The following is a 14,047-nucleotide window of genomic DNA, read 5'->3' on the forward strand; positions in this document are numbered from 1 at the left end:
TGATGGTGGCAGAGGATACAGAGGTGACTATCAGCTCTCTGGTAACTAGATTCTAACGGCCAGGGCTGCTCAGCAAAAACAATCATTTATTCAGCAAACAAATGTTTGAAATTTTAAACTTTTAACAGTTCAGTGATTATACTCAAGTCACAGCAAAACGGATATCTGAGCTTTCCAGTCTGGTTATATGCAGCCATATATCCCCTGACTGCAGAATTATTACATCAGCCCTATCCATGACTCCAGAAAAATAGAGCTTTGCATGATTTTGTTCCCATCTTAATAAATTTTTTTGCCCTTTGGCAAATCAGCTTCTCTGTTCCTCCAATGAAGGCCAAGGAACTGCACTGCTTACCTCTTAGTGACCAGGTGTCGGTCCCTCATTTCTGAGCGCTCAAACCAGACGTGTGGACAAGCCTTCACCATGGCTCTCTGAAGGATCCCCATCAACCCACCATGAACCTGTCCAACCTAGAAGTATCAGGAGAAACAGAAAAACATAAAGGTACAGCCTCCCACAAGACGCAAGGGGTCTTTTCAAGAGAGGAAATCCTACTCCCCTCTAGAGAGAAGACTGGCTGCCTTTTACTGACAGGTAAGCCCCAAATCTAGACAGCAGATTTGCGAAGCCAAATGCAAGCCAAAATGTGCTCTTTAGCAGCATCCTGGACATTAGAGTCACTTCGCTCCACGGGCTAGCCTACAACTCTGAAAAACAGAGATCGCTCAACTTCATCAAGATCACGGAAATGCAAGTCAAAGGCACACTGAACTATGATTTCATATGTACCTGAACGGCAAGGACTTAGTGCCTGATACCACACAAGGCTTTGGGGGAAGGAGTGAGGACATCTAACAGCTGTCAAGATGACATAGTCAGTTATCCTCCATTTCAATCGTTTCTCGTCTAGAAATTCTCCCTGAAAATATATCAGCAAAATAAAAATACATACTCAAAAGATTATAAGATATAGTATTGTTTATTATTTGCAAAATATTGAAAGCTACCTAAATGTTCAAATGCATGAACAATAGTGTCAATGATGTGACGGTGGTGGAGGGGTGTGTGTGTATGTGTGTGTGTGTGTGTGTGTGCATACACATCCATATATACAGTAGAATATGTGTGTATGTGCATATACACGCATATATATAGTGAAAACGTGTGTGTGCAAGTGTTTATGTGTGTGCGTGTGTGGATACACACGCATATGTGCAGTAGAATATTATGCAGCTGAGCAAAGGACAAGGCTGACCTCTAGGGCAGATAAGGAGTGATGCTTTTTTCCAGACAATGGTGTTAAATGACAAAGGTAAAAACAGAAAAGCATGTTGTCTCTGCGGGGAAATGAAAAATGAAATGATACATTTGCCTTTTTTTTTAACCCTTCAAGAATAAATAAGAAAGGATGACCAAGCAACAATGTTGGGAACCTACAAAGAGATCAGCAATACTCTGAGGTCTTCATTTTCAAATGTATGATAATCAATTCTCTGTGGGCCAGAGCACAGAAGAAATAGTGTGTGGTCTCAGAAACCCAAAATCATAACTGAACCGTTGGTATGGTTTGAGCACATCCCCCGGAATTCAGGTCCTAGAAACTAAGTCCCCAGTGCAACAGTGCTGGAGAAATGACTTAGGGGGCAGGCCTGGATCACAACAGCCCTGCTCAAATGAACAAATTAAAACCATTACAAAGAGTGCTCTTGCTGAGGCTGGAGAGATGGCTCAGCAGTCAAGAGCATGTGCTGCTTTAGCAGGGACACCCACATGGCAGCTCACCACCGTATAGGTACAGAGAATCCATTGCCTTTTCTGGCCTCCTGGGGAGTTGCATACACATGATGCACAGACAGATAGACATACAGGCAAGACAATCACACACACACAAAAATAATGAAAATAAATATCTTTACAAAGTGGGGTGCTCTTGGGAGCAGACCTCCTTTTGTAACTCCAGGCCTTCCTTCTGACAGTCAAATCCTCACTAGACACCCTGACTTTAGACTCCTCATCCTACAGGGTGAGCCAGTAACTCTTGTTCCTCATAAATTACCCCATCTGCAGTACTCTGTTAGTAGGTCAGCACAAGGGGGACCTGCTTCTGCCACTCCTTCTACGATGCAATCCCAAGCCTGACCTAACTGCATCACAGGGAAAATCAAATACAGTGGGTGAAGTAGGCATGTCCACACACACGGAAGGCTGGTACAGATGCTCAAGCATGTTCTGGGGCTCTGAGGGCTGCCTTGGGTGGGCTTTAGGAAGGATGCCGAAATACTGAAATTATACACAAAATTATGTTTGTATGACACATGTGTGTTTTTTCCAGTTTCGTTTCATTTTTCAAAGTATATAACAATCAATTGGTTACTACCCTACCAAAAGATAAATGGCCAATTCCTATCTCTTTTCCCGAAGATGATAAAAAAAAATCTTTAGGTTCAAAATAAGCTCACTTAACTTAATGATGTATTAAAAAGTACTTGTTTAAGAGTTATATGTTCTGAAGATTTTATGTCACTATTTGTTTAATTTGGCAGAGAAATGGGGGTGTGTCAGAATCTCTCTTGTGTAGCTCTGACTGGCCTGGAACTTGCTATGTAGTCCAGGCTGGCTTCAAACTCACAGATATCCTCCTGCCTCTCCCTCCTGAGTGCTAGGATTGTAGAAATATACCACCATGTCTAGGTTGTACTTTTATTTTAGACATTTTTATTTCTTTTCTGGTGGTGCTAGGGCTAGATCCCAGAGTTTCACACGTGCTAGACAAGTATTCTATCTCAGGACCATGTCGGAATCCACTGAGCTTACAATCTTAGACAAAGTAAACTTAGCAGCAAGTGAGAATCTTTACAGAGGCCTGTTGATCATACAACCCATGGAGAGTGTACACGCTGGCACCGTGCAAACCGGTGTGCAGGATGGCACTTCCCACTCACTCATTCAGCGTGCACACACCAGTGAGGTTCCCTTCAAAGGCTTTCCCAGAAAAGCACCCTGGACCACAAATACCAATCTGGAGAACTGACCAGTGAACAGAAGCCATTGTATGTGCTCACAGCCTAACCCTACATCTACACCCTCCACCATGAGAAGAGGAGAACCCCAGACACTCATCTGTCTAGTCGTCCTGTGCCCACACCTCCTTAGGACACAGCTGACCCGTGAGCAGGAGGAAACTTGAGTCAGCTTCTGGGATTGACCCAGCAGAGGAAATGTCAAGGCCAACTGTTTGAGCAACAGAAGATATGGCGGAAACATCGTGCACAAGAAAGGGCACCGGGACCTGGGTTTGCTATGGACTTCGTGGTTACCGGATTTTCTGCTCTTTTCCTTTGCTTTCTTTGGAGGCTGTGGACAAAACCTGCGACCCAGGCTGAGGCACAAGTATTTTGCCTTCCTTACCAGAGCCTCATGAAAGAAACAGATTTTTTAAGAATTGTACTCATCTCTCTGAAAAGAGAACTAACTGGCTGGCTGGATCTGTAAAACTCTGGCGAGGAAGACTTTAACTTTGTACGGTATACTAAACACCAGCTGGCATGTTCAGAGCAAGATGAAATCAACATTACAAAGTCTGTCAAGGGGTTTTCCCACCTTCACTATTACAGCTATCTTCCCGCAGTGTTTGCTCCTTGTGGAAATGCACTGCATAGCCTATTCTGCTCGGTCCCAGACAAATGCCTAATACCAACCAGCGCTCTGGTGTGCAATGCAGCAAACGCACACAACAGAACTACAAGGAGTTGCTCTTACCATGGCGTAGCACCCATCCGTGGTCAGGATCAAGACATCGATGGGAGAAGTGTGGTTGGCAACGCAAATGCCGCCCTTCTGGGGTCTGTACTGCCTGCAATTAAAATAGCCATAAGTACTGCGCCTCGGGACACACTTGATTTTTACAGGCCAGCAGGTAAAGACTCACCATGCTTAGGATTAGGATTTTTTTAAAGCTTTTATGCACATGGGTCCATCTTTAAAGCATTACCCCATGTATTACAATGAGCTGTGTAAGGGACCATGACATTCTCTTTGTAATTTATATTTTGCTTTATTAAATCAAAACTATTTTGATTTATGTTGATTGCCCTGAGTATAATATGCTATTATGTTGTTGAGACAGGGTCTCTTGTAGCCCAGGCTGGCCTCAAACAGGCTGTGTAGCTGATTCTGGCCTTGAACATCTGATTCTCTTGGCCTTGAACTTCTGATTCTCTTGCCTCAGCCTCCCAGACATAAAGATTACTGTGTGGCCCACCACACTCACCCAGTTTAAAAACTTTAAGGAGCCCTTTGTTGATTAACACCTGGTCAAACCAAATGACATGTTTCCACCTGTAAACGAGACCAGTCAGGCTGGGAAGAGCTTGTTCTAGAATTCCTACAATTACAACGCTGCCAGGCAGGATGGTTTGTGTCTGTTATCCCAGCACTTAGGAGACCAAGGCAAGAGGACGGACACAAGTTGGAAGCTAGCCTGTGCTACTTAATGAGTTCCCAGACAACCAGGGTTACGTAGCAAGGTCTTGTCTCAAAAAGAATGATAATAGTAAATAATAACAAATTTTTTTTAAAAAAAAATAACATTGAATTATGAGAAAAGTAATTCCAAAGCAATCACAATCACTTTAATTTAGTTGATGATTTTCCCCTAGCTACTTGTATTCTCTAATTGTGGGTAAAGGGAGCATAATAAAGTATTCCGTCTTAGGAACCAGGTAGAGAATTTTAGAAAAGGCAAGACTAAGTGTGGAAAACAGGCCTCAGACTCGGCCATACCCCAGGACTGCCAGCAGCCGCATCTTCAAAATAGACTGACCCAGCTCAAAACCTGACTTTGAGCCTGCACCAGCCTCGGCAACCAGACCCAGAGTTCCCACAATTCATCTCTCCCGTGAGATAGCAGTGTCCACCCCCCAGGAATAACCTACGAGACGGTCACACCTCAGCACATGCCCTCTACGAGCCCTGCTCAGTGTTAATTTTCGTATTCCTTCTGAAAACACAGCAATGATGAACACAGAAGTTCCCAGAACCCACTGCTTCCTCCCCGACCTCCTCCCAGCTCTCATCACCCCCACCCCGTCCCTTCCCGCTGGATCTGTCTGAAGCCCTCAGCCATGGTCACCCCCACCCCGTCCCTTCCCGCTGGATCTGTCTGAAGCCCTCAGCCATGGTCACCCGCACCCCTTCCCTTCCCGCTGGATCTGTCTGAAGCCCGCAGCCATGGTCACCCGCACCCCGTCCCTTCCAGCTGGATCTGTCTGAAGCCCACAGCCACGGCCTACACGCACTTGTTATGATAACGGATGGTGCCAGACAGGGACCGGACACAGATCCTAGAGCAAGTCAGATGCACCAGTTCGCTCAGCCAGTTTTTGAGGCTGAAAGAAAAAGAAACCGTTTTTATTATCTTGTTCTGGGTACTCCTAAGAAACACAATAAAAGCTTCAATGCGCTGCTCGCAGCAGCAGCCTGGGTTCCGTTGCACCAAAGAGTGACTCTTGCCATCTCGTTGATGTGTTGTCTATTAAAGGAGAATTAAACAAAATTCCAGTATGAAGTAACCCCCACCCCGCTAGGTTATCATAAAGTACTAAAAGACCAGCTGAAGTTTCTCGGGTCTGGACCACCCAGGTTGCCAGGGTCAAAGATTCTGTTTTTCCTCTGGGTTCTTCAGGCTCACTTTCTTCTTTCCTTTCCCCTTGGAAAAAAATCTTTCAGTTTGAACAGATAGATTAAAAAAAAAATCAAATAAAGACCATGGAAGATGAATTCGGTAAGAATTCTCGCAAGTGGTTTGAGACCATAACATTAATGCAAAACCTATGAACTAGCCCAATTCTAGCTTGGTGAACACAGCTAGGGAAAGAGGACAGTCCTAGGTAAGGCTAGAAGGAAAGAGACGTGTCACCTGCTGTCTGGGAGCTGTCCAACCACCGTAGTTCCTATAATCATCAAATTGATCCCAATGAAAGCCAGAGTAACCCTGAAAGAGAAGAGAAGGCTACTGTAAGCACTTGCCAGACGTTAGGGACACAGCCTGAAGAATTCCCTCACAGCCTCCTGAACACCGAAACTATTTTAACTTTGGAGACAGAGCATTATGGAGTATGGTACAGTGATGGGAAGGTCTGGTAAACGTGGATTCCAACATGACTCTATAGATCGTTCTATGATTCATTCTGAGAGGAAGATAAAAAGATGGTGGGTTCCCATAAATAGAAGCTCTATGGGGACACAGGCTGGTAATCTCAGCACTTGGGAGGCCAAGGCAGGAGAATCAGGGGCTCAAAACTATTCCAGGTTGCTTAGCAAGTTCAGGGCCATCTGGCCTTCATGAGACCCTGTCTCAAAAAGCATCAAATAAGCAAAACAAAAATTAAAAGCTCTAGTATTGCCTGGCAGTAGAGGCATACACCTTTAATCCCAGTTCTTGGGAGGCAGAGGCAGGCAGATATCAGTAAGTTTGAGGCCAGCCTGGTCTACAGAGTGAGTTTCAGGACAGCCAGGAAACAGAGAAATCCTGTCTTGAAAAAAAAAAAAAAACCTTCCCCTCGCCCCCCAAAAAACTTTAGTATTTCCTTCTCAAATGTCAAAAGATAGTCCTGTGCATCCCCAGAATACTTGGACCCCACTTTGGAAGCAATGGGTTAAGGTTCCTGTGGAGGCCCAAAAATGTGAGCCTATTTCGACCTTGTCTGATGGTCAGAGAGTTTAAAGGTGGCTCAAAATTGTTGACACCAAGTGTAGCTACATATCCTGACTCAGGATGTGGTTACTTGGTTCTTTTGACATTAAGATGGTTCACACAAGTAGATCCACTCCACCCTGACAGATGGTCAGGCTATACAAGGGTACTTCTGCTCCTTCTTCTGTAATAGGAGGATACCTGAGGAGTGGATCTCTTCAGGATACTTGGTCTAGAGTGGCTTTTCTACTTAAACAACAGAATACTAATGACTTGATGTCTCAAAGTGTTGAAGCAATTAACTATTTGAGTGGTCCTTTATATCATGTTAAAGAAGGCTTTGGCTGCCTTCTTCCCGGTTTCACATTGGAGTATAAAAGCGTATGGATAACAAACCTCGGACAATTTCTGTATTCACTGGATGCCCTCCCGGTACTGTTCTGTGGTTTCTGTCTTATTATTTTTCATGCATCTTCATATTCTTTACTTATATTTCTAAATTCCCACACTCCCTACCCTGGCAAGAGGTATTTTTGTCGAGACTGGTCCCCAACAGCTTCCAGTTCAAGTAAGAGCAAATATGCAGTCCTGAACTTCACTGTTTACCACAGCTACAATTCTAATCAACACACACATACACATGCAAACACATACATGCACGCACACATGCATATGCATGCGTGCACACACACACACACACACACTCACATACCCATCCATGGAAACAGAACTTAGTGATTTGTGTCTGTCTATACTTAAGAAATACTTAATACTTATAAGTAAACCATGTTGTGCCCTGTGCCAGATCGGAGGGAGGCCAGTATCACCCACCTAGGCGTGGAAGCGAGGTTTCCCTTCACATGCCAGTGGTAGCTGGCTAGTAGCAACTCCTGGAAACCACAAACTGTCACCCACCTTGTTTTTAAGACAGGGTCTCTCTCTGGCCTGAAATTGGCCAAGTAGGTTAGCCTTGCTGGCCAGCGAGCCCCAGAGATCGCCTGTCTCTGTTCCCCCAACACTGGGATAACACGCATGGGCCACCACACTCAGCTCATGTGAGTTCTAGGATAGAATCGGGTCCTCATGCTTGCCTGCCAAGCACTTCAGTGACTGAGTCACCTACGTATCCCCCTCTTGTTCTAACTTCTCTTTTACCTACATTCGCAAATTATTTACCACTATAAGAGCAAAGGGGAACACACACGTGGGGGGGGGGGGCACGAATTTTGAATGCATATCTTCATTTGGAAGAAAAAAACTTTAAAAGGAGTATACAGGTCACAGGTGGCTGCAGGTCACACCTGCTGGTGTTTCCTAACCCGGAAGAGGTGGAATCCACTCCATGTACTCTTAAGCAGCCATTACACACATTCTGAAGAGGAAGGCTGGACTGATGGCACCCGTAAAACCAGGCAGGAGACTTACCTCAGAGGCAAGAGAAAGCAATAGCGTATTAGGACACCCAGCACCCACACCATAGTGAGCTTCGGACTGATGTACTGGAAGTTGACATTGGTTCTTGTGAGGAGGTTCCATGACACTAGCTCCTCAGAGGAGAACCTCTGGGTCACCTCGTCTTCCACAATGGCTTCCAATCCCTTCTTGGAGAAATAAAACACATCAGAGAGCTCAAAGTCCCGTCCTCGAAGACCGGAGAGCCCTTTCTCCATTGGTGACTCATCTCTTTGGATAATACCTTAAAAAGAAAGTATCAGACATGAGAAAATGCCATAGGAGTGAAGGGGCGATGTTAACTGCATAGAACACAGAAAACAAGCTCAGGGAGCATCACGAATGACGTGGGCAACGTGAAGATGTTAGCGCATGATGGGAAGAGGTGAGACCACAGCATCTTCACAGAGCGACCTCCACCCAGTGACTTCACAAAAATTACTTCATAAGAGACTGGGGTGTATGTGTGGTGACAGAATGCTGGCCTAGTATGCACAAGGCCCTGAGTTCAATCCTTAGAACTGCCAAAAATATTTAATAAGGAAAATACAGCCAGACATGGTGGCAGACGTCTTTCATATAGGCACTCAGGAAGCAGAAGAAGACAGATCTGTATGAGTTTGAAGCTAGCCTGGTCTACATAGAAAATTCCAGCCCAGCCAGAGCTACATAATGAGACCCTGTCACAAAACAAAAAGGAAACCAGAAGGTGTTTCAGAAAAATAAGCAAAGAACATCTGGATTGATAGAAGTAGTTGTGTTTCAGGAAAATATGCAAAGCTCATCTGGATCGATAGGAGTAACCGCATTAGTAAACAGACACTTTGATGTCATGACAAAATCTGGTGACAGAAATGGTAACCGCTACCCTTAAATGCCCCTGTGTAAAGTGGAAGGACCTGTGGCCAGTCTTAAAGTGACTCACCAGGAAAGGACTAAAAGAGTTCTGCTGGGGATTGGTAATCCCACTCCTAAAATGTTCTTCCCTAAGAGACGCAGGGAAGAGGGAAGACATTCACTGTAGCACCTTACCCAGGATTGGTAATCCCGCTCCCAAAACGTTCCCTAAGAACACAGGGAAGATATTCATGGTAGCACCTTACCCAGTGATACACAGTAACACTGTTAACAAGGCTCCATTATCAAGTGAAAAGAGATGGGACTTTAAACCAATTTAAAGCCATGAAATACGTTTATAGAGGGGAAAAAAACACCAAGAAGAAAACATGCTCTTTGGGCAACAGTATTAGGTTTTCTTCTCCACTGAGACTATTTTCTGAAGAAAAAAAAAGTAATTCAAAAGGTTTTCAAAGCCAAGTTTAAAAAAAAAGTAATTCAAAAGGTTTTCAAAGCCAAGTTTACCAGGAAAGGGGTGTTTCTTTCTCTATTCTTTTTGATGTTCTAAAGGAATAACAGCATGATGCACTGGGGGACCCTTCTAGAGGGCCCCAGAAATCCTAAGTGAATGTGTAAGGAGTGGATGAAGTCCTGAGTGGATGTCTATTGCTGTCAAGGACACCAACGGCCTCACACCCACAGACACTGGTGAAGCCTTCCTGGAGTGAGGCTCAGAGAATGGCAAAACTGCCTTCTATCCCAGGGGTTCTCAACCTGTGGCTCACAATCCCTACGGACCAGATGATAACATTACTATTCATAACAGTAGCAAAATTACAGTTATGAAGCCGCAATGAGATAATTTTGTGATTGGCAGTCACCACTACATGAGGAAATGTATTAAAGAATCAAGCATTAGGAAGGTTGAGAACTACTGTTCTAATCCAAGTGATTGGCCACACTGGCAACCACAGCTTCCTCCCAGCCGGCTGCAACCTGAGACTGCTCAGGTAGACGGCTCACCTATAGACGCTTCCTACCAAGACTAGCTAACTCCTCCCTGTGTTGTACAGAATGGATGCCCTGAGGTTCTGAGCTGTTGTTGCCAAGTAAGTTCACTCCATCGGAGCGAGTACAGTGAGCTTTCTGTACATCTGTCTGTGGGTCTGTCCTTCCTTCGTGCCCTCACAACCCCAGTCATTGCCCAAGTCCCAGCTGTTCTGGGTTCAGGACACAGCAGGAGAGAAAGAAAACATGACTTGAAATTGAAAGTCAGGTTGTGTTTATGTCAGGCACCAGCTCCATGGTGGGCGTGTGTCTTTATATAATGAAGAAGGCACCAGCTCCATGGTGGGTGTGTGTCTTTATATAATGAAGAAGTTGGACATCTTTAGTTTTCTTACAGGACTAAGGCTTTGGGATCAGAGAGTGAGAGAGGATATGTGTGGTTTTGCCTAATTGTTTTATTTAATAACTTACTTATAACAATAAAAGAAATTAATCAAAATAATTAGAATAATAAAGCATACTCTTGAATGCTTATTAGATTTTTTTTAAGTTAGGTCAAATCTTTCTTGCTTTTAATTACTTCCAGTCCCTACCAAGTTGCCCTCTTGCTCCACAGGCTCTGCAATGCCACTGAAGCAGAGTACTCTCGCCAAGTGCTCGCCAATACTTAGCGATGCCACAGTTTCGTTATTTAGCAATCTATATCTTTCTTAAACATCTACAAGGGTTAGAAGTCAAAGCTCGTCAGTAAATCTCTGAATAAAATACACCAGGGACAGTAGATAGACCTTCTAGAAATAGCCCTTCTCAGAAAGGCCAGAGACAAGAGAATGCAACTCCGGGTTTGATTATGTAACTGAGCTAAGGTGGAAGAACCCTGCCTACACTGCAGCTTGCCAGCCCCACCCACCTGGGACCTAGCCTGTGCCCTGCAATTCCAATCAAATGGAATGCAGTTCTGTATTTTTAGTTAAGTATCTTTCAAAAATGTGTGGACAGCTGCAATGCCAGGAGATGGACAAAGAAGACTTCTAGCATATACTAAGACATACAAAAGGCCAGCAGAAGAATGAACTTCAAAGCTCAGTAAGGATGGCAGCAGGAGAAAGCCTGTCATGACTGGACTCTCAGAAAAGATGCTTGGCTTCACTGCACCACAACAACACGGTCACATCGAGTGCTCCACAAATGGGAACCAACAGGAACACAATTAGTAAAACTGTACTGGAAAGCAATTCACCGTGGAGTAGACTCAAACATCCAGAGAGCAGAACTCAGGAATTCCACTCAGAGATCTTTTATACAATACCAAATGCACAAAAAGGCTACACGCGTGGGTCATCCTGCCCAGATATGCTAATTGCCTTCATTCCACCACATTTACTTTGTTACTTTGTTATTCCATCTCTACGCATGAAAATAAGTTTTTTTCTGGGCCGCTTAGAAGAAACTGCGCACACAGTGTTCCTTATCTCTCAACAGACATTTCCTCGGGGTACTTAACCAGAACAAAAGCATCAAAAGCGAAGAGGTTGGCACCAAAGCAATGCTGGTGTCTAATCTACCTCATTCAATTCTTTCATAACTGTCCAATATTCAATCCAAGCTCCTATATCATATTTACATGTCAAATCTTTTATCTGCCTTAAATATACTAAGCTTCCTACATCTCAAGATATTGTTTTATTTATTAAACAGGGTACTGGGCATAAATATGATAAAAACCACAACAGGAAAATAAAAAATATCCGAGATCAATAGACACACAATACCTGAAGATGGATTTATAAACTAGGCCCTATGAGGAGCCACTACTCAAAACATTTTCTTTCTGAGATACAGTAACTATTGCAGGTCAAACTATGCATCCAACTTGCTAAATTATAAACTTCTGACAGGAAGAAAATAACTAATATAATCAATATACAGTGAAAACCATGAATCAGGCATCAAATTGGAGGTAAGAAAAAAAAGTAAAAATATTTCTTTGGGCACTAAAAAATGTCCAGAAGGAGACTAAAATTTACCACATGCACACATCAAATTACTATAGGAACAATTCTTACACTATCATAAAGAACAGGAGTTGGAGAGACGGCTCGGTGGCTAAGAACACCGGCTCCTCTACCTGAGAAGCCAGGTTTCATTAACAGAGGCAGTTTACAAAGGTCCCTATAAACTCCAGTCCCAGGGGTTCTGACACACTCTTCTGGCCTCCAGGGGCACAAGGTGTATACACAGTGCACAGACATACACACGGGTAAAACACCCATACACATAAAATAATAACAGTGATTTTTAAAGTCTAGTTTTTTTAACAAACTAATCCTGATCTTTCAGACCCCACACTTCTTAAGTGAGCAAATATGGATTCTAGGAGATTTTCCTTTAATTTTACAACTCAGTTTAAGAAAATAAAGCCATGAATATTTGAACTTTGTCCTTATACAAAATGCTCAGGCTGAGCCAACATAGACCATGCTTGGATAAAAATGAAAATTAAGAGCTAGCTCTTGGTCTAATGCAAGAGATTAATTGCACAAGATGCCCTGTGGCCCTCTGCCTTTAGTGAACCATTCTGCATAAATAACAGCACGTCTGAGAGGCCTGCAGAAATGAGGCAGAAGTTAAAACCATCTCCTCCATACTGAACTCACTCTAAATTAGCTGAGTGAACTTTTGGGATAACTGCCCCGTTGTAAATCACCCTAGATAAGCGTTCCATCCTCCAGTTATAAAGGGAACTTCCTAAGCCACCGATTAAGAAAAGCAGGCCTACTGCAGATCCAAAGAGGACATGGTAATTACACGCGCAAGTAGAACCTTAACCTACCAACGGTCCAAAGGTCAGGAGTCCATTATTCCAAACCTTGATTAATCAAGAAGCCAATTCAGTTATCATCCTCTATCAAGAAGGCAGGTGGGACTGAGGGCATAGCTCAGTCAGCCAGGTGATAGCCTCGCATTTGAAAAGCTGTGGGCTCAATCCTCAGCATCATATGAAAGTCCAAACGGGGATTAAAAGGTGGCTGTTTCTCCACAGGACCCAAACTGACACCCAGCACCCACTTAGTGGCTCACGTTGTAGCTCCATTCTCAAAGATCAGTGCTGTCTGCCTGCCTCCTTGGGTGCCAGGTATAAACGGTACACCGACATGCACACAGGCAAAACATGAATACACATAGAGTTAAAATTGCAAATAAAAATAATTTATTAAAGAGCGGAAGTAGCTACGCACACCCCTGAATCCCAGCGATTCAGGAGTTGAAGGCCAGAAGTTCAACAGCATTCTCAGCTTTAGAGTGGGAAAAACCTGGGTTACCTGACACCCCGTCTCTCAAAAACACTTTCAAAAGTAGGCAATCAGCCGGATGGTGGTGGCACACGCCTTTAATTCAGCACTCGGGAGGCAGAGGCAGGACAGCCAGGGCTGTTACACAGAGAAACCCTGTCTTGAAAAAAAAGGCAGACAATCATCTATTCTAATATTGTTTATGGATATTGTATATGGAAATATCTAAAATTAAGAGTACACTCTCTGGGGGAAGGGTGGGGCATGAGAACATTCTGGGAACTGGTCAAGTTCCATTTCTTGATTTCTCAACTGTGGGTCTCAACCCCTGAATGGCCCTTTCATGTGGGTCACCTAAGACCATCAGAAAACAGATGGCCATTGAACTTCTGATCCTCCTACCTCCAGATCTCCACGTCTGAGATCACAGATGTGAGCCACCATATCCAGTTAACAGTGCTGGGAAGGCAACCCAGCGTTTGTGCGTGCTAGGCCACGTGAGTGTGGAGGTAGGTAGGTACCTTTGGGGGCAAAAGATGTCCAGTCCCCTAAAGCTCAAATCATAGACTATCGTGAACCGTCGTGGGTGCTGGGAACTGAACTTTGTCCTCTGGAAAAGCAGCTGAACTGTAATTTTAGATTCCTTCCTACATCGGGAATGCTGAGTCATCTCTCCAGCCCCAGAATACACTACTACCTATTTGTGAATTCCAAACTATCGATGTCATTTATAGGCTTAGTCTACAATTCATTAGAGTTTTA

At 43.9% G+C, this 14,047-nt stretch overlaps 1 protein-coding gene across 2 annotated transcripts in view; it reads right to left on the reverse strand.

Moving 5' to 3' along the window:
• Window positions 1-14,047, reverse strand: part of Gpat3 (glycerol-3-phosphate acyltransferase 3) — a 55,564-nt gene that overhangs the window by 9,023 nt on the left and 32,494 nt on the right. For both annotated transcript variants that reach the window (XM_038330196.1, XM_038330187.1), the window contains 5 exons: window positions 8,121-8,391; window positions 5,919-5,993; window positions 5,299-5,388; window positions 3,761-3,854; window positions 356-471 (listed from right to left, as the gene is read on the reverse strand). In XM_038330196.1, coding sequence (XP_038186124.1) covers window positions 356-471; window positions 3,761-3,854; window positions 5,299-5,388; window positions 5,919-5,993; window positions 8,121-8,391 — 646 coding nt within the window. The remainder of the gene's footprint in view (window positions 1-355; window positions 472-3,760; window positions 3,855-5,298; window positions 5,389-5,918; window positions 5,994-8,120; window positions 8,392-14,047) is intronic.

The sequence above is a fragment of the Arvicola amphibius genome, chromosome 1 (genome assembly GCF_903992535.2).
Source record: "Arvicola amphibius chromosome 1, mArvAmp1.2, whole genome shotgun sequence".
NCBI classification, from domain to species: domain Eukaryota; kingdom Metazoa; phylum Chordata; class Mammalia; order Rodentia; family Cricetidae; genus Arvicola; species Arvicola amphibius.